The sequence below is a fragment of the Nyctereutes procyonoides genome, unplaced genomic scaffold (genome assembly GCF_905146905.1).
Source record: "Nyctereutes procyonoides isolate TBG_1078 unplaced genomic scaffold, NYPRO_anot_genome, whole genome shotgun sequence".
Lineage (NCBI taxonomy): Eukaryota > Metazoa > Chordata > Mammalia > Carnivora > Canidae > Nyctereutes > Nyctereutes procyonoides.
Genome location: NW_026575040.1, coordinates 10,219,072 through 10,239,459, shown reverse-complemented (window position 1 = coordinate 10,239,459; position 20,388 = coordinate 10,219,072). Strand labels below are relative to the sequence as shown.

The window sequence follows — 20,388 nt, the reverse complement described above, 5'->3', positions numbered from 1 at the left end:
TCAGCCCCCAACTACAGACTCTCTGCATCTTTCTACAGCTGGTGCCCTATGGATTTTTCTGGCTTTCGGAGGTTTCTTGGCCAGCTTCTCAGAGAATGCTTCACTCCACATAACGAGGGCCTGGAATGTGCTCCCCATCTAAGGCCCTGAGGCCTGGGGGGGTGTGCAGCTTTGAAGAGAACATTAGAGCAGATCTGGCCTCCCTGTAGGGAAGGGACATGGTGGTTTCCAGCCTGGGGCAGAACCCTTCTGGGGCTGCCGGCCAAGGACAAGTGGGAGCAAGTCCTCAGAGGGCGACGGGACAGGAGGGGCTTGTCCTGGGAAGCGGCTCAGCACTGGGCTTGACAGTGGGAAAGGCCAAGATGCTCAGATCCGTGTAAACCATTCTGGGCCTATTTCCTTGTGTATAACATTGGCAGCAGTGACACCTCGCCCCACAGGGCTATGAGATCACATGAGATGATGGATAGGAGAACATTCTGCGGTGGAAGAACTGTGGTACACATGGAGGCCATGGTGGGGATCCGGTGCTCCATCCACAGTACCACGTGGCATGTTGACACTTCCCCTGAACTACCTGATGTTTGCCTGGTTGCTCCCCAGTTTGATGCTACTGTCAAATTCAGCTCTTGTGCCTGGAGCACCCCTGCGGCCATGGTCAAGGTCTTATCCTGGTAGGGGCAGGGCGGTAGCAGCAAGAGTCCTTTGGGGTTTGTCCACAGAAGAGGCAGAGGTTCCAATGGGCTCTGGAGCCTGACTGGGTTTAGGTCCTGGCTCTGACACTTATAGAACCTTAGGCATTTTATTTTTTTCCGTTTTAATGGGGTATAGCTGACAAACTTGGGCAAGCTGTTAAGCTCTCTGTGTCTCAGTTTTCCTAGCTGCAAAATGGGGATGATAGTGGAACTTTCCTCCAGGGGTAATGGTGAAGATTAAATAAGGTTGCATAAGTAATCTTCCTAGAACAGCACCCGGCCCAGAGGAAGTGCCATAAATGCTGTAGGCATTTTGATTATTACATAAGTTCCATAAGAGCCGGGGCTACTGCAGATGTAAGGGAAGATACTGAGGTTTACTCGGGCCATTTTCATGGCTCTTGCTATGCGTCCCCTCACCACCATCCTGCAAGTGTGAGAGGCGAACGAAGTGAGGGCCAAGAGGTGAGCCTGCTATAAGCTACCCAGATGGTGAGGTTCAAACTTGGGTTCCCCTAGCTCAAAGCCCAGGCTTTCAGCGCTGAGCCAAGAAGCCTCCACTGACAAACCATGGGGAGGAAGGGGAACCAGCATCTATTGAGCATGTACTGGACAGTGATGTCTCCATCTCCCCACGCAGGGTTTGGAGCAATGTTTCATCATGCCCCTGATCAGTGGCAACTCCTTGCCTGCTGACTTCAGCTCAGGTCCCCCTACCCCCCCACCCATCCCACCCCCAGCACACAGGGCCTCGGCTACTCTGCTCCCACTCCCCCTCTCTGCATGTTGCCTCCACCCCTGCTCATCTGGGCCATATCTGGGCCTGAAGGCCCGTGAGCCCCTGCCCAGCTCCCCTGTGCCTGTCTTAGGAATTCATGCCCCTCCTCACAACTCTCAGGAGAGGTGAGAACAATCATTTATAGCATTTTTGGAAAGAACTTTTCAGGGATTTTTTTTTTGTTTGTTTGTTTTTTGCATTTACCCCCATTGTTAGTTTCCTATTAGCCCCACCTGGAAGTAATTTATTCGTGACTTTTTTCTGCAACATCTTTCATTTTCCAGACACAATCACCTCTTCTGGCAGGACTCCCTTACCCCCCGGGGTGCATAATCACTCCTGCAGATGAGATTATTGGTGCTAATGACTAAGTGGGGAGATGGCTGGGGAGGGGCCAGGCTGGGTGGGGTCTCAGAGCCCGAGGGCAGGGGCAGCAGGAGGGGAGAGGGCTCTTCCTCTGTTCCAGACCTGCCAGGTTGGCAAGGGAGCCAGTCTGTGGGGGCTGGGGCCCACCGCCCCTCCTCACCTGCTCCTCCTCCCACCTCTGGGTGCACACACCTGGCCTCCAGTCCCTCCCAGGAGTGTTTTATTCCAGTGTTACATAGGCCCCAGGATACAAGGAGCATCTATCTTTGTAGAAGATGAAGTTAATGCACAGAGAAGTGAAGTGACTTGGTCAAATAGGGAGGTGGTTGCAGAGCCAGGGTTGGAGCTGGGTGGGTACTGACCTGCCCCTCCCCGCACAGCTGTCCTGGGGCAAGCATGGCCCTGGAGCCATAAGCCTTGGGTCCTAGGCCCAGGTGATGGCCTCGCAAGTCACGTCACCCCGGACAAGACTCATAACGGCTCTGAACTTCCATTTCCTCATCCGTGCCACAGAGCTAACAATTCTCACCCTGCTCCTCACAGAAGACGGCAACGTGTCTGGGTAAGCTGTGATGGGCCGCCCTAAAGCCAGGGAGGGAGACTGAGTGGCCCATCCACCTCCCCTCAAACACAAAGTGAGGGAGGGCACTAGGCTCCTCTGAGAAATGAGGTTGCGGGGACTGTCCCCTTTCCTAGGAAAAGGCCTGAGAGAGTCTCCAAGCTGCTTATTTCCCATGGCCTCCTCTGTTGCATGGAGAAAGCTCTAGGCACCAGGCCTGGACCAAAGTCCTTGCTCCAAACCCCAGTAACGAGGGCTCTGATAAAGACATGAGGAGCACAGTGGGGAGAGGGTGGTGTGACACGGGAACGTTTATTTTTTAGAACAGAAGAGTCAGCAGTTTTCCCTAATAAAGCCACACTCTCCCTCTGGGGGAAGGTTGGATTCAGCCTTACTGACATAAACCCAATTTTTCCTACTTTGCTCTGTGGATGAATTGGCAACATGATATAATACTCCGGTGACCATTCCCCCAACCCCATCCCTCTCTGCCCTGGGAAAAATCAGTAGATGTCTGCTCTTGGGACAGCAGACCCAAGGAGAAGGAGATGAAGGTAGTAAAAGCATGGAACTGGGAGTTATGTCACCTGATGTCCATCCCAGTTCCGCCAGTGTTTTGCTGTGTGACCTGTTTTGTGCTCACACTGACCCTGAAGGGCAGGCAGTATTAACCCATTTTATAGATGGGAAACTGGGGCTCAAAGAGGCTGAGTACCAAGTTCACACAAGCCAAGGGACATACTTGGGATTCCAATCCAGGCTTGTCTGGGCCCAAAGTCCATGCCTTTGCCTCCAGGGCATCGTCCCTACACAACTACAGCAGGGACCTCGACAATCATTTATTGAGCATTTGTTACCTACCAGCCTTGGTTCTAAGCATTGTACATATTTATCTAACTCAATCCTAAGAACACTAGAATGCAGTACCTTTATTTACCGTTTTGTAGATGAAAAACTAAGGCTTGAGGGGCCTAAGGTAACTAACGGGGCCAAGACGGCCCAGTGGGCTATAACAGAGCTGGGATTTGAGTACTGCAGTGTGGCGTGTATGTGTTTATATTTTTTGACTATTTCTGCTATTTTGTACTATCTGTGCTCTGTTGACAGGGGCAGGGCAGCTGGAGGGTGGATTCCTCATCTGTGCAGCATCCAGGAAAATCTTTTATTCTAATTAGGAAGGCAGTCAATCGCAGGAGGCGGGGATGGGGGCACAAAAAGCTTAGGGCTAATAGCCTGCCAACCTCAGGTTTGATGAAGAACAAAACAATTAGAATAGGAAACACACACACATCATCTACATGTCGCCTGGCTGTATACTTGCTCAGTCCACGTTCTCTTCTGGCCTCTCAGCTGTCCTCCTTCCTGAGTTCCGGCTCAGGAGCCACACAAAAGGCAGACACACATTCTGTCTGGCTTGGGGCCGGGGGACAGTGACGTCTTTAAAGGACATCAGAAACCTTGGAGGAAAATTCAGTCACTGCTCCTCTGATCTGGATTTTCATAACTCTCACCCCAGTCCTGCCTTCCCCGGCCAGAGCAGCAGAAGTTTGCATCTGACCTCCCGACAGCGCAGAGGAAAGGGAGAAAAATGTGGAAACGAGTTTGTTCATTTGGGTGATGGAGTGCCCGCTCCCCTCGCCAGCACGCAGGGTTCAATAACGGCAGACAGGACTTCAAAAAATTGCAGCATAAATAGATGAGCCCTTTAAGGTAATAGAAATTCTGTCATCCAGGGGAGAAATATAGGCCCCGAGTCCCATGGGAGGGGACACCAGGCTCCTCTCCCCCGCCTCCTGTGCTCCCCATACCCATTATAGCCAGAGCTGAAAGGGAGCATCTGTGCTGAGCAATGGCCAGAGGGCCCCTTATCTCCCAGCCACACGGGTTTCACGCAGGGGGAGGTCTGGGAAATCCAGGCTCTGCAGCTCTGGCGACCTCACAGGCTGTTCGCTACAACGGCCAACATGGCAACAATTAGTCCAAGAGCAGCAGAGGAGGCTTCATCAGGCTGGCCACCTAGGTGAGGCCTTAATTAAGGGAAGTTGGGGCAGCAGAGGCACGTGGAGTGGCCGAGAAGCTGGCCTTCTCCCCTCTGTGATGAGAAAGTCTGTTCTCGGTCCTGTGGCTGCCCATGCGAACCCAGGAGCCCCCACCAACCCTGCTCCTCCAGCCAGAAGGAAGTTTAAACTAACTCTTTTCCTCTTGCTTCCTTTTCTGTTTGTAGCCCCGAAGAGAGTATTCTGGACAGGACCAGTCAGTCTCTTCAGGTAGGGGACCCCTTGGGGTAAATAAAAACAATAGCAGTGGCAGTATTGACCATAATGATGATGATGATGATGATAATAATAATAAGCTAACTCTTGCTGGAAGAGTATGAACCTGCTCAGTAATCCAGTGGACTTTATTATTATTCCTCCTTCATATATGAGAAAACAGAAGTGCAGAGAGGTAAAATATCTTGCTCAAGGTCACACAGCTAGTAAGCAGCAAAGCTGATATTTGAAGGGAGGGAATCTTGCTCCAGAGTCTCTCAGTAGCTACTATGAGGTAGGAGCTCACACCATTTGCCCCCCCAAAATCCCAGAGATGATGTTGGGGGACAGCTTTTCTGTCATTACCTATATATCTGAAATGCAGAGAAGCCAGTGGGTCAGAGAAGAAGACCCTCACTCTGCCCTTCCCTGCCCCTGTCCCCCCTGGTGTTCGGACTGGGTGAGGACCCTAGGTTCCAAGAGAACAAGAGCAACCTCGGAGAGCCTCGGGGTGGCTGTCCAAGGTGCTGAAACAGTGCCTCCTACATTTTAATGACTGGTTCCCACAACACTGTTCCTGTTGAGTAGAGAGCAAGTGGGTCATTCCCACTTTATGGATAAGAAATAGAAGTCCTGAAAGTTAGCTCAAACCAGAGCGAGGAACCTGGTTTCTCACCTTCTAGATCAGGGCTCTTTTGCCCCACCCAGCAGCCCTAACGTACTTCGGCAAAGCAGGCCTCAAGGGATCCCACTGTTGTTGCCAAGCTAGCATGTAAAACACCAACACTTCATTCCTATCTCCAGCCCTAGGTCCATTTCCCCAAGTATTGACAGGTGTGTCCACCCCACAATGCCTCCTGAGACTATTCAGGGTGACTCACAGGTGCTTGGGTGGACCTGCTCGGACCCACAGATGTGCATATTCATGATTCTGCTTGCTCCAACAGGAACCCCTGGGTGTAGCTCATCTTGACACTCTCCTTGACGGGAAGGGCACTGGGCTTGAAGAAGCACTGTTTCCCTACTACTCTCGCAGTGCACCAATAATTACTACCATTTTACTGGGTGCTTACTGTGTTCCAGAAACTGAATGACAAATTTTCCATATGAAACCTCTCAGTCTCATGGCAAAGTCTTCTCTTAGCAAATGAGGGGATTCAGGCTTAGGCAGGATAAATGACTTGCCAGTAGGCAGAGTGGGGATTGGAGGGCAAGGATCTGAAATCAGATTTGTATGGTTCCATGGTGATGTATCAATCAAAGTCTGTCATCTAACATATGAGAGTTCAGTTGGTTTGTGATCCTGGGCAAAGTCACTTGTCCTGTTTGAACTTCAGCTCCTCATTTTCAAATTGAGGAATGTGAAAGTGCACCTCCACCAGGCTCTTGTGAGGAATAGAGATGAAGCACACACCAAGGACTCAGTAAGTGTTTGCTACTAGTGTGAAGATGATTATTGCTGAGCACAAACTCTTTGAAGGCTGGATGGATGTCTGATTAGCCTTTGCATACCCCCAGCTGTCCCTCAACTCCTTGGTAGAGTAAATATCTAGTGCTCTGGAGGAAGGAGAAAGAGTGTAAGGGCCACCACACACAAATTGCCAGGTGCTGGCTCCTGCCTCCTACTCTCATGGCCTCTGCAGGATTTGGAGACTGCATGGCTGGAGAAGGCACATCACTGGACTCCCAGGGGTGGTTCTGCCCTACCTTATTAGTGGTCCTAAGATCTATGTTGAGCCTGAGGCCATTTGCAGCCCTCAGAGACTCTGCTTTCCTAAAGCTATCCTGACATCCTCCCTAAAGAGCCCTTGGCAGGGAGGCCTCTGGTAGGAAGGGCCAGCTGAGGATGTGGCCTCACATCCATTACCATGTTGGTTACTCACATCCAGTAGCAGGCAGGACTGATGTGACTCCCATCTTACAGATGAGGAAACTGAGGCCCAGCAAAATGAGGCAACACGTCCAAGGTTAGTGAGCCTAGGATCAAGGTCTCCAAACACTCAGAAAAGGGCTCTTTTAATTAGTCTCTAATTAATTGCTCATCCTAAAAATCTTTCATGGAAAAGGGCATCTGCATAAATTTATAGACTAACTAGCAAATAAAGGCATTGCTAATTATTACTGACTGCGGGGCATTCTGGGGAGGGTCTCAGCCAAGTCAGCTCTTTTGATTGCCTCAATCCCTGACCCTGACCAGAGCTAGCTAATTGCAGAAGTTGCATTCATTCAGAAGCTACGGTAAAGGCAACAGTAATGAGTTCCCCCTTGGAGTCTGGTGCATGCAGGAATGAGTCACGCTGGATGAGAACAATTGACTGTTCTGTAATCACCTCCAGCAGCTCCTGCTCAACACCCAACAGGGCCCCAGAAGAGCCTTTCCAGGTATAATGAGGCTGGGCAGGAGGAGATGGATGAGAATTCACAGGGTCTCACCAGGGCAGTTTGGCTTACAATCTGTCTTAGCCTTGAGCCCCAGGCAGGTGGGACTCCACAAAGAGATGATTCCTGCAAGTGCCAAGTCTCCCAAAGTTCAAGGGCAGGAAGTCATTTGCATCTCAGATGGGAGGAAGAGAAGCAGGGGGCTGGCCTCCAAACTGCTGGAACCCTGGCCTGGGAGCAGTGAGCACACAGACCCTGGCCTCCCTAACCCTGGAAGGATGCTAATTCTTCTTTCTATTGAGAAACAGTGACCAGGCTGGCAGTGGTGGTAAAAAAGGGGACTCTTGGCAGACCCATATATGATGTATACGACCTCAATGAGCCCCCTCTCCCTTGGCGAACACACACACACACACACACACACACACACACCCCTCCTTGCTCCTACTTTCCTTTATTTTCCCCATAAGGGTGTGTTTCCTGACATGGTCTGTGGAGTCCACATAGCGGACCATCTCAGAAATCAATGGGTTCATTTCTCCCTGCACACTTGTCATTTACAGATGACGAAGAATGGGGGCCCTGAGAGAGAAAGCCACCTGCTCAAAGCCATAGCAGCCAAACTGGGACTAGGGTCAGAATGCCCCACTAACTGTCTGGTGGGGCCAGTTCACTTATGCTTCTCTCTCCTGATCACTTGGCTGAGTGAGATTTTTTTTTTAATATTTTTTTTTCTTTCTTTATTTATGATAGTCACAGAGAGAGAGAGAGAGGCAGAGACACAGGCAGGGGGAGAAGCAGGCTCCATGCACCGGGAGCCCGACGTGGGATTCGATCCCGGGTCTCCAGGATCGCGCCCTGGGCCAAAGGCAGGCGCCAAACCGCTGCGCCACCCAGGGATCCCATGCGTGAGATTTTTAATCCCAAAGGACTATTCTCTCCTACCCAAGCCCCAAACCTAGGGCACTCCATTTTTCTGTGGATGTTATGGCCAAAGTTCACACCAATAAAGATAAATTAGAAAGAAGATCAGCAGGAAGAACAGACTTCTTTTTCCTTCGAAGATGCTACTGGGATTAATTTTCACCCAGTTTTATCAATCCTTGTGTGGAGGAAGAAGTTTTGTTCTATATACCAGGGCAACCTACCCGAAAAAGACACCAGGCAAACCCACATTCCCACATCGTGAGTAGGGCTTCCTTGTAGATCAGTGGATCTCCACCTTGGCAGCACACTGCCTCAACTAGATAAAAAATACCAGTATCTTGGGGGCTACGTAGGGGGGGGCAGGCATCAGTGTTTATAAAGCTCCACAGGTGATTCCAGTGGCAGACCAAGTTGAGCACCACCCCTTCTTATTCACCACCAACCAACAGCACCTACATCACCTGGAGCTTGTCAGAAATGCAGAACCTCAGGTCTCACCCCCACCTACCAGGTCAGAACCTGAAATGTCCTGGGGCCCACCGCTGATTCATATGTTCACCAGAGTCTGAGAAGCACTGGCACTTTATATAGTCATCTCTATACCTGGTAGCAATTTTGCAAGGCAGGAGTTTAATTCCAGAGGTCAGGAAATGGATCCTGAGAGAGGTGAACTCAAAACAGTTGGTGAAAGGACAGCCAGGACGTGACCCCAGTCTGGTTCCAAAGACCATACTTTGTACCGCACAAACCACTTCCTACAGCACAATACAATATATGGCCGTGGGGGACTCCTGGGTGCTTGGGCCCTCAGACCCCCTGGGCACACTGCACCCACCTTCGAAAAGGAGCCCACTTCCAGTGTCAAGTTCCCCAATCTCATAAAAACCAGCATAATTCATGAGAAAGTACAAATAGTAAACACGTGGGGGAAAGGTTCACTCTCCCTAGTAATCAGAGAAATGCAAATTAGAGCAACATCGAGGAGCCATTTTCTACGGATATAATTAGCCAAAAAAAAAAAAAAAAAAAAAGCAAGCAAGAAAAGGATGTTAGCAAAGTTGTTTTGAAATAGGTACATTCATACATGGCTGGTGGCGGTATAGATTTATACAACCCTTGAGGAAAGTAATATGGCAACATCCATCAAGAGCCATAAATATATTATGCCCACTGACCCTGGGAATTCACCCTAAGGAAATAATTCAATAGGAGACGAAAAGCTGTTTGTAGGAAGATGCTTATTGCAACATTTGCTGTGAACATTGGAAACAACTCAAAATTCAGCAGTAAGGGGATGGCTGTAAACTGGGGGTACATTGGCTCCTGCAGTGGTATGCAGCTATTTAAAATGATAATTAAGAAGCCCAAACAGCAAATGTGAGAGAAATCAAGTAGAATGCAAAACTGTGTGTGTGTGTACTGTGGTTATTATGATGTAAAAACACGGTGTGCTTCGGATTTAGACAGGGAGGAGCAGGTGCAAAGACAACTGATGTTTCAGGCGAGGGTACAATGGGAGGAGCCTCTTCTAGTACATCTACAATGACCCACACCAGCAGAGCTGGCCCTTCGAGAACAGTCTTGGGGCTCTGTGGTCAGGAGCTGTGTCTCTGAGCGGGGCACAGAGGCACTCCCATTCTTCAACCCTGGGCAGAGGGCCACATTGCCCGATTCTACTCAGAGGTGGGAGGAGCTGGTCCCTTCTCTCCTGAGTGGGGTGAAGAGCATGAGGCCATGGGAGACCCTTCCCATCTTACCATGAAGCCTGGGGCACAAGTGCAGCTGCCCGTGATGCTGTGGCAGTCAGCGCCGTTCTGACAGGTGCAAGGCAGCTGGCAACCATTGCCGTAGTAGCCAGCAGGGCAGGACTCGTTGCAGTGGTGGCCAGACCAGCCTGGCTGGCAGGTGCACGCTCCAGTTACCGGGTGGCAGCTGAGCAGATGAGAAAAGAATGAGAGAACAGTCTGGCCAGGGAGGCAGCCACGTCCCAAATTCTGCCCACCCCAAGTCTGGTCTGCCAGGGTAGCAGGATCAAAGGACCTCTGAGTCCTGCTTACTGACTTGTTTGTCAGAAGGTGCCAAGGTCACATGTTCTTAATGGCCCCAAGAAACTGAGGCTCATGGTAACCATATAATTTGCCTCAAGTCACATAGCAAGGAAGCAGCAAAATCAGGATTATAACACAGGTCTTCTGACTCCCCAAAAGTGCTCTTTATAATACAAATACATAGAGTCTAAAGGAGGCAGCCTTCATCAGTCACTTCCCAAGGACTACGAGCTGCAGAGCCTCCCTCGCCCTGTACCCAAGGCGGACGCCTGCTGTAAGGGCAGGCACAAGATGGTTTGCAGTGGGACCCAGTAATTCTGCATATTGTAGATAATCTGTAGACATTTGCTAAGTTAAAATGAGACCTCAGGGCAGATGTGGCCTCCCACCTCTGGCAAGGTCTACATTGGAAAGGATACTTTCCATCTGGGCTTTGCTAGGGCTCTTTAAGGGTGAGTATGATAATGTCCACCCCCTATATGCCTAGGCCAGGGGCAGGGGCTGCTCGGCATGATCTTTAGAGAATAGGGCAACCTCTGGCTAGCAGAGGTCTGATCCAACAGTCAATATCCATTCATGATCAGAGGGGATGCTGGTAGGGTGACCGCGTGCTTCTCAGAGCTTTTGAGGGGAGTGTAAATGCCCAGTGGCCCCAGCTACTGTGTCTGAAAACCATCATTATATTTGCACAGAGCCCACACTTTCCCTGGGCTGATCCCAGTTAGAGCAGGGCAGGGGTATTAAGGTCAGCACATTCCCGGGAGATCTGAGACTCCTCTGATGGGCCATTTGGCTTGAAGAGCCCTAGTTTTGCCAATCTTTCTTAGAATGTGATAGAGCCTAAGACTTTCCACCAAGCCTTCCTTCCTTCCTTTCTTTCTTCTCCTTCACACGGGTGAGACCTACACTGCAGTCTGATGCTTTCCTAGCCTCCCCAGTCTCCTTACCATTTTCCCTCACAGCTGCTTCCCTAGTAAATCTCTTGCACGTGGGGACAACCCAGACTAACACTCCAAGAAGATGTAGCTAGATTCCCTGTGTCACTTGCCTCCTGGTTCAGGAGTCCAGCTAAGGGATATGATTAAAAGCAGCATGCTCTGGGCTGGCAGGGGTGCCTGGGTACGACTCTTGCTTCCACTAAATTCCACAAGGACATGGGCTTTGTCTCCTTGGGTCACTGGTGGGTCCCCAGTGTCTGGCTTGTATTCACCGCCCAATTAAGTATCTGGGAGTGAAGAGTACTTTCACTAGAGTAATTATTTTCTGTGTCTATTGACTTGTTTATCATCTTTCTCCCCCACCAGGTGGCAGCTCCAGGGGGGAAGTCACCTTTCACTGTATTGTACCTGAGGGCCCCGCAGAGTCCCTGGCACGTTGGAGATGCTCAATACATATTTAGCAAATGAATTAATGAACACACTAATTGTGTGAAGCCCAGCCAAGCTATTTCTCTTCCGGGAACTCTGGTTTCCTCACGGAAAATGAGGGATGGACAAGAGCAGACAGTCCTGGAATAGTAAATGCAAGTAGCTAATAATCATTTTGGAAAATGTTTAGTCTCATTAATTAGCAAGTCAAAATAACAACTGGGTATCATTTTTTCTCTACCAAAATAGTAAAGTTGTTTGTTTTTTGTTTTTGTTTTTTGTTTTTTTAAGAAAAGGGACAATGCTGGTAAAGGGTTCTGGAAAACTATTTGGGGTTACGTATGTATCAAGAGTCCTAGAAATACTCAGACCCTTTAGTCTTATAATTCCATTTCTAATATTCTATCCTAAGGAAATAATCACAGTTGTGGAGAAAGATTTATGCATAGAGATGTTCCCTAAAGCATTATTTATAACAGTGGAGAAATGGAAGCAATTTAAATAATAATGTGACCAGGCTATTAAAGCATCAGGCATTTCACATATTTCTCATCTTCAGATAAGCCTGTGAGTTAGGCATTAGAGCCTCTATTTTACAGACGGCACGTGGGGGTTATGGGACTTGCCCAAGGTTACACGGCTAAGTCAGTTGCAGCAGGGATTCAAACCCAGGTGTGTCTGACCATGGTCCGTCCACTGCTCCATGCTGCCTTTGATGACAAAGTGCTCATTAAATGGATTCTGACAGTTCGTATGAAGGGATGTTGGAGAAGTAGTCCATATTTTCCACACTCGTTAGTGATATAAAGTGAAGTGAAATAAGCAAATGATATACAAAATCATGATCTAAAATACAGAAAAAAAGATATTTATATCTCTATGGAGATCTATACATGTACACATGGATGAGGAACAAGCAAATCACAAGATGGTTTGGAGGCTCATCTCTGGATTGAGAAATTATGAGTGATTTGAAGATCTTTCTTTAAATTTCTATGTATTGAACTTTCCCAAACTGAGCATCTGTTATATTTATAAACAGATGCAAAGCAATAAAAATTGTAAACATGTAGAAAAGGAGAATCATGTCAGAGGATGAGGGTTTGAAGACTTCTTTACCTTCATGGCTCCAGACAAACTCCTCCCTGAGTCCTGAACCATGAGGCAAGAAACAGTAGGTTGCATGGGTGCTACGGGGCTGGGGTGGGGGTCCCATGTGGTGGCCCTGACCTTCTGACGTGGGGCACATTGCTCTGTCTCAACACTGAGCGAGCTCCTTCTTGGTTCCCACCTTCCAGGGGCCTCCCCTGGGGTTGGTACCGGCTCAGCGACAGTCCTGGAGACTGACACTCTTGAGTCCAGCATAGGACCTGGCAGTGGGGGCTGAGGCCGTCAACCCTGCTGGGCCCCAGGGGTGCATCTGCCCTTCCCGTGGCTAGATTCTCTGGCTGCAGGCCCAGCTCTGGTGGGACCACCACCCTGTGGGAAGCAAACCAGGCGCATGCCAGCCAGGGAACATGGACTCCTAGGAACTCCTGCGCTGCCCACTTGCTGTCTCAGCTGCCAGGGCTTTGGCTGCTCAGGGGCGAGCTCACTGCCAAATTTACTTTTCACTTTGAGAACCAGAAAGCTCAAAACTGATTCTGAAATCACTTCTTTCTCCCTCTTTTCATGTCCCTAAAATTCTATGTAAAACAACAACAACAACAAAAAAAAAAAACAAAAAACAACCAAGATGTCTAGTTTTCTTAATTCGATGGCTTATCATTTATTATAAAGCCTCTGAAATCCCTTTGAAGAGAAGGTGAGGAACTACTGCTGGCTGAGTGGTTTGTGACACAGAACTGGGCGCCTTCGTCATGTCTGATCTCTGCCGGGCACCCCCTCCTCCCCACTGGGCCAGAGCCATCCTCTGTGGTCACACGGTGGGGAAGTGACGGCTGGTTAGGCTCAGGCGGATGTCCCCAACACTGGTGTTTTCAGGCTGGCTCGGTTTGCTCTGCTCTTTTGTTTTTTCCTCTTCCTTGCCTTTCTGCCGTGTTCCCCCACATATAGATTAATCACAAGGTAATAGAAGCCAAAAGCTGAACAATATGGGAATCTTTTCAGATTTTCTGCCTTTTTATTTATTTATTTTGGGGGCCTGCTCTGAGATTTCTATCAATGCTGCGTCTGTTGGCTAAATAAAATCTTTCAAAGGCAATGCACGGTGATGGCTGCTGGAATTCGTCTATGACAATCCAATTGCGGAGGGGACCCAGCAGAGGCCTGACGCACAGGCACTCTCTTTCTCAAGGTGATCCCTATGTGAAGAAGGATCATTTCTTTGTGTGAGCTACAAAGCATTTATAAAGAGAACGAACTGATGGGGGAATCTCACCAGCCACTTCTTCCTTCCCCAGGCACGTGCATTCAAGCTCTTTGAAGCAGCCTCTCCGGAGGGGCACCAGGCAGAGAGAGGCTGGGCCAGATGAGTAGGGTTTTTTTGGTTGGGGGGTGAGAGTACTGTGTCTCCCTGGGAAAGATGCTCAACGCCTCGCAAGCCGTCCTGGTGGGGCTCTGTCATAAGTTCTCTTGGAAGCCAGGGGGGAAATGGGGCTAGGCTTCTGGGGATCCCACACTCTATCTCTTGGGGAATTGGGTGGAAACTTCACTTGCAAAGACCACGAGAGAACTTTTGCCCCCACTGGGCTGATGATAAGTGAAGGACAGGTTGGGGCACTGAGGCACAGAGAGGACAAGGAGCCATATCGGGACATTTGCTCAGACACAGAGGTAGTTCTGAGGCCAGGACTTAGGGGTCTAAGACCCCACCCAGGACAGCTTAACTGCCTAGAGTTTGGGGGTCAGAGGGTCCTCCCTTTGCTTTTCTTGGATTCCAAGAGAAGGTTCTGTGATGGGACAAAGGCTCATGAAAGGAAGGAGTGACCTGTGTCCACACAGAAGAAAAGAGGTGTTCTCTGTGACCACGAGAACAAAGCCAAGAGCAGCATGAGAGTCAGAATAGAGGCTCCGACCACGGGCAATGCTGCCTCTCTCCTCCCCACCCAGGAAACCGTTTTGCCTGTCAGAACTCGGGGGCAGGTTGCAGCCACTGGCATCTAGTGAGTAGAGGCCAGGGATGCTGCTAAACACCCTACGATGCACATGACGGTCCCCACATCAAAGAATTATCCAGCCCCAAATGTCAATAAGGCCAGTTGAGAACCTCTGAGTTAGATTGAATGAAAGCGCTGTGAGTGTTGTGGGTTTAGTTATTGGGCCAGCGTGCCAATTACTTAAAAAAAAATAAAAATAAAAATAAATGAGGCAGACATGAGCTCAGGGGCAGAACCACCTTGAGGACTGGGCTGTTTCAGAGGAATTGAGGGAATCTCCTTCCTGAAGTCCTGCTCTGTGCCAGGCACCGTGCTGTGCTGGGCCTGCAGAGGGGCCCAGCCAGGCCACTGCTGTCCTCAAGGAGCCTGGCCTGGGACCCAGCCCCGCATCAAGCAGACACCGAGGAGCCCAGCCTGGACACCCCAGTTCTAAGAACCGCTACTGCCTCCCAGTCCCTGAAACAGGACACGTGTTAAAGACAGTAAAGCAAACAATCATCAATATTGGATGGGATGAGATTAGCGACGGAGAAGAGGGAGTCCTTCCAGATTAATAATGCATTGAGGACTCCTTCAGAGGAAGAATAAATTATGCAGGGCACGGCTGCTCAGGCGCAGGAGGGAAACAATAGCTCTTTAATTCAGGGGCTGACTGGGTCCCTATGGCAGGGGTTCTCCCGCGGTGGCCTCGCTTCCCGTCCCTGAGACAGTGCTCCCTTGGCCGGAGCAGGGGTGGGGGGTCCTGGTGCTGTTCTCCACTTGGGCAACAGGCTGACGCAGCTGCCCAACCCTTGACCAGTCATATGGAACCCCATCTTTAGAGCCTTAGAGCTCTTACTGTGTCCTCCAGACCTAGCCCAGATGCCACCTCCTCCAAGAAGACTTCCCTGACCGGCATAGCAATTTCCTGTGGTGCTTTCTGCACACAGCCCTGGTCACAGTGATGTGAGCACGCGTTGGGACCCAGCGGGGCCAGCCACACACAGCTCACTGATTATAAGATGCACTTTCCCCCCCATTTCACATCTCGGATATTGGGTGTGCTGTACAATCAATGGTACGTCATGGTTCAGTTGCTAGCATTTTCCTTTCTTAGTAATACATAAAATAGAGCTGTGCCTCACTATTGATAGTGTCTTGTATTTGCAGAAATGTGGTAGAAGGGGCTCGGGGTGTGTGAGCGCTCTGGCCTGAGTTCCTGAGGGCTCGACTGGAGCTGAGGGACTCTATTTCCCCCTCGTGGTCCGGCCCTGCCGGCACTCAGTGTTTGCTGAATGGCTGCCTGAGCCAATGAGCGCTGGGGGCATGGACAGGCCTGCTCTGCTACTGGCTCGAGCCCCTCTCAACAGCCTCCTTCCCAGCCTCCTGCCTGGCAGGGGGCACCACCCCAGCTGCCCAGCCTCTGGGACTGAGGACCAAGGACAGCCTCCACCTGAGCCATAACACCACTGAGATGCCTCTGCTGGCAGTGACCAGACCAGAGGCTCTTGGGTGATTTATGGAGAATCAGAAGCTGGAAGTGAAGAGGGGGCTGAGGCCAAGTCCTGGCTGTCCCAGCAACGGGTTTGCAAAGAGGAGGCATCTCCGGCCTGTAAATAGCAGCAACACCCACGGCTCAGAGTTGCCAGTCCTTCCCTAAGCTGCCCTGCAGGTCCGAGGGGTGAAGGGAGGCTTCACCCTTCACCACCCAGATGACAGGCAGCCACATACAGGGCTACGGACACCTTATCTGGGGCTGACAGTTGCATTTGTTTCCAGAGGGTGGTGCCGGCTGGTGCATGAGGCAGGAGTGAAGAGATGTGAAGAGGTGTTGGGGGCTAAGGGGGGATGCTCTGGTTCCTCTGCTTCCCAGACTCAGGCTCCTCGGGAAGCAGCGCTTGGGGCCGGCTTCAGCTGAGGTGTCCTCAAGCCCGAAAGGGTGCAGAGTGCAGGGAGAGGCCCTAGTCAGGGCCACTGTGACAACCCTCTCCGGGCCCCGGGAGAGCCCCACTGATCTCTGAGGTCCCCTCCAGTACTGGCCCTCTGTGGCCCAAGCCCCTGGTTCTGCCCTCTGGGCCTCAAGGGATTGGGGAATGTCTTAGATGTGGAAGCAGGTGGAAGGGAAATTTCTCAAGGACCGAGTCTTGGCATGTGAGCCCAGCCGACCCTGCACCCCAGGACTCTGCGACTCCATCCCACCCTATGGTCCTGAGGGTCACCAAACTCCCTCTTTGCTCCTTTGTGAGGGGGGTCTCAGGTTGGCCTGTTTTCAAAGCCGGCAGCTGGGTGTGGTAGACTGAGGCAGGCGACTTGGGTCCAGGTCCCGGCTGTCTGTCCAGCTCTGTCCTTCCCTTGTTTTCATCAAAGTGGTTAGAAGCAACGGTGACTGCTGTGGTCCTGACTCTTTCACCGCCCTGCCTGGGTGACCGGGTGGAGGCGAGGGTCTGTGCCCTGAGAAGCGCCCTTTCCACCAGTGCCCACTCACCCAGCTGTCCCCAGGCTCACCTGAGCCCAGCTCTTACCTGATGGTGTTGTCGGCCTCACAAGGGCAGGGCAAGGTGCAGCCCGAGCCGTGCAGTCCCTCGGGGCACAGCCGCTCCTGGCAGTGCGGGCCTTTGTAGCCAGGCTCACACTCGCAGGCGCCGGTGGCGGGCGAGCACTGGCCCCCGTTGTGGCAGTCACAGCGCTGTGAGCACTGGAAGCCGAAGGTCCCAAAGGGGCATTCCTCTTGGCACCTGCGGGACAGCAGACCAGGCTTGAGGCTGTGCCCCTGCCTCCCCTTCCAGACCCATCCAGCATGCACCCCCTGCCTCCAGGCCTGGGCCTGGTATACTGCACTCAATCCCAGCCTCCCCAGCTCCCTTCTTGTCCTCCAGGGAGCACCTGTGAGGTCCCTACTTCGTCCCTGGTCCCTTCAGTCCCCAGGCACTGAGTTTGTACTCCCATATTTCATTGATTCTAAGCCTTAAGTGTGGTTTCTGTGTCACTTTTTGATTGCAGTAAAATATACATAACATAAAATTTACCGTTTTGACCATGTTTAAGTGGCATTAAGTACATTCACATTTTGGGTGACCGTCACCACCATATCCAGAAACTTCACATCTTCCCAGGCTGAAATATCCGCACCCATTACACAATAAACCTTGTGTTTTTAAAACATGCTTTAGCATCTCTGCCATCAGTTCAGTCTTCCAGCTGATGGCATGTCATAGCTTAGTTATCAGTGTTTTCACTCTTAGTGGCAGATAACGCCGATGTGTCTTACCATCGGTGGCACCTTAGTTTTGATGAAATGTGGTCCTTTCATTTCTACTCACTGTTTCTGTTTCTTATCTTTTAGGCAGATTCCCAGTCTCCCCTGGTCAGACTGGAAACGTGTCTCTACCACCAGTGTAGACCTTCCCTGAGTACAAGAGGCACCCTCCTTCACCAGATGGGACAATCTCCAACAAAAGTGACTATTTCCTTTTCCTTGGATGGAGGCGGGGGAAGCATGCTCAAGGCAAAAGCTGGGCCTCGCCCATCTGCTGGTGAGGCCCCCCCCCCAAGGAGGACTACAGAGCCCCTTTCGTGTCCTGCCTTTTGTGTTACGTAGCTTGCTGCTCCTTGGAGGTCCCAGCATAACCGTGATGACTCCACTCATTGCCTCACAGCCACTAGTCGTGGATCCTCTGTGGAGGAGTAGGGCCCCCACTGCTGACTGCCTGACACCTCTCACCCCAGACCAGGGCTATTCCCCAGGGGTGTGGAGTCATTGTCACTGCAGCTGGATCCTGACAGGGTCAGGGGTACACCTGGGGGCATATAGGGTAACAGCGGTGGGTGACTCCTGCATCCCAGAGACAAGGGAAATGACCCGAGTCCCAGCACTGCTTCAGGGGTGCTGGAAGGGCAGTTCTGACATCTGCTTTCTCATCATAAAATGCGAATGATAATAACTAAAGCTCACCAGGTTGTTTGAGGATTAAACGAGCTAATGGGTGTAAACATTTGGAAAGGTGTCCCACGCACGGTGAGGGCTCAGTAAGAATGATGGTTATGATTAATACACTTGTTAATACTGTTTTCTGAAGTTCTCATAGCAGAGCCCATCTGACTTTCTGCCTCAGATGGGGGCATGGAAAGGCCCAAAGGGAAGAATTCCAAAATGTCAACCACGGAGTGGGCTTACAGAATTCTAAACTGTTCTAATTGTCATCTAGACAACTGTTTTCAGGGATTCTTATGCCTTCCACAGTAAGGGTAGTGGTGTGGGAGGGAATAAAAAAAACACCCCCAAAACAGCCCTAATTTCTTTATTAAATCTTGGACAGTCATGAGTTGGAACCAGTGTTGGGACTAGGACAAGGAGAGCCGTGTCTGGGGCCCCTTGGGTGCTGCTCACCAGGGGGCACGGCCAGGCCCTAGTGATACTGTCGGGCTGGGCGGCAAGTGCCTGAGGCCTAGTGGCCAGGGTGTCGGATGCGAGTCTTGGCAACTCTGCATGGGGCACCTCTGTCCCTCTTCTCTTTGTCACCTTGTGCCCATGATGACAGGGAGAGGAGGAGAGTGACTGGGGTCTAGGCCTCAGGGCTTCCCCAAGGAAGATGCTACCCATTCTCCCCTTAGAGTCACTGTGGCAAAAGGAGGGATGTGGAAGAAAGGATGAGGGCAGCAACCGGGGGCAGCAGTTGGAGAGAGGCTTCCAGCTAAGCAGGCCCTAACACCAGCCCCAGGCGCCTAAAGCAGTGGATATGCCCATCACCCCCAATGTGGAGTTGAGGGGGCTGGGGTGCAGACAGGTAAGGTGTGTGCCAAGCTCCTACAGCCCGCAAGTGGCTGACATGACCCCAGATTGCTCCCCTGCAGATGTTGCTGCATTTTAGCCAGGCTGAGGTCCCTTTTAGTAAGAAAACATAAAAGGGAAGAAGATAGAAGAAGGAAGAAGTTGTCTAGAGAAGAAACAGAGGGTAGAAGACAGGAAGGAGGAGGGGGGAGGAGGAGGATGGAGGAGGGAAAGAGGGAAACTGAGGCAGGACAGTTGGACGTCAAGCACCGAACAGCTGGAAAGTCACTATCTGAATTGCTAACTCCTTTTCAGCCTCAGAATGGATTTTCCCAGAAGTCACTCAGTCTGGTTCTCTTCAGATGTCTCAGGCACCAGGGCAAGAAACCCAAGCCAGGAGGCCCTCTTGACAGCTCCTCCTCCCACTGGAACATTCCTGCTCCCTGCCACCCAGCAGAACTGGGCAGAGTGAGCCCTGGCCGGTGAGCTCCTCCTGAAGGGCACTACCCCACCCTGCCATATTTATGAAGTGACTGACTCCACAGCCCCAGAAAAAGAATCTGGAAATGAAATATTGACAAGCTAATCCATTTACATAATCAGCCTCTCTTTTTTTTTTCCTACTCACAATTTAAACAACTTATTTATTTAGAGATCAAGCAATGACTGCTAATGAATTTTCCACAAAGCATGCTAATAACGGGACCTGTGGAACAGAAGGGTAATCACAGCAGGAATTAGTTTTCTACTTAAACATCCTTCCTTTGCAACATATCAATCTAATGTGTCTGATATTGCCATTAACACCCAGATCCATTGCTCAATTAAATTACAAAATGAGCTGCAAAGCCCTCGTTACGTTTCATGTTTAATTTGCACTGGATTTTGCCTATCTGGGGAGGCCCGCATTATTACATCCACTCAACTTTAATATGCTTGCAATGATTTGGGGAGGGTTAATGCAGTTGTCACCTACAAAATTAATGGAGGCAATTTTCTAAAATATTAAACACTAGGCGGCCCGTTGAGGTGGGAAACCCAAATGCTACCTGGCCCTCCCACTGAACCCTCTCTAGTTGATGGGTGAAGCTTGCTCAGAGGGCCCCAAGGATTTGGGATTTCTCTCTGCCCCAGGATCATGGGCCGGCCCCAACAAGAAGAGGGATTAAGAT

At 50.7% G+C, this 20,388-nt stretch overlaps 1 protein-coding gene across 3 annotated transcripts in view; it reads right to left on the bottom strand.

Annotated features, from left to right (window-relative positions):
- MEGF11 (multiple EGF like domains 11) overlaps positions 1-20,388 on the bottom strand; it is a 341,459-nt gene that overhangs the window by 43,108 nt on the left and 277,963 nt on the right. For all 3 annotated transcript variants that reach the window (XM_055320208.1, XM_055320209.1, XM_055320210.1), the window contains exons 9-10: positions 16,971-17,183; positions 9,714-9,888 (exon numbers count right to left, since the gene is read on the bottom strand). In XM_055320208.1, the coding sequence (XP_055176183.1) occupies positions 9,714-9,888; positions 16,971-17,183 (388 nt within the window). The remainder of the gene's footprint in view (positions 1-9,713; positions 9,889-16,970; positions 17,184-20,388) is intronic.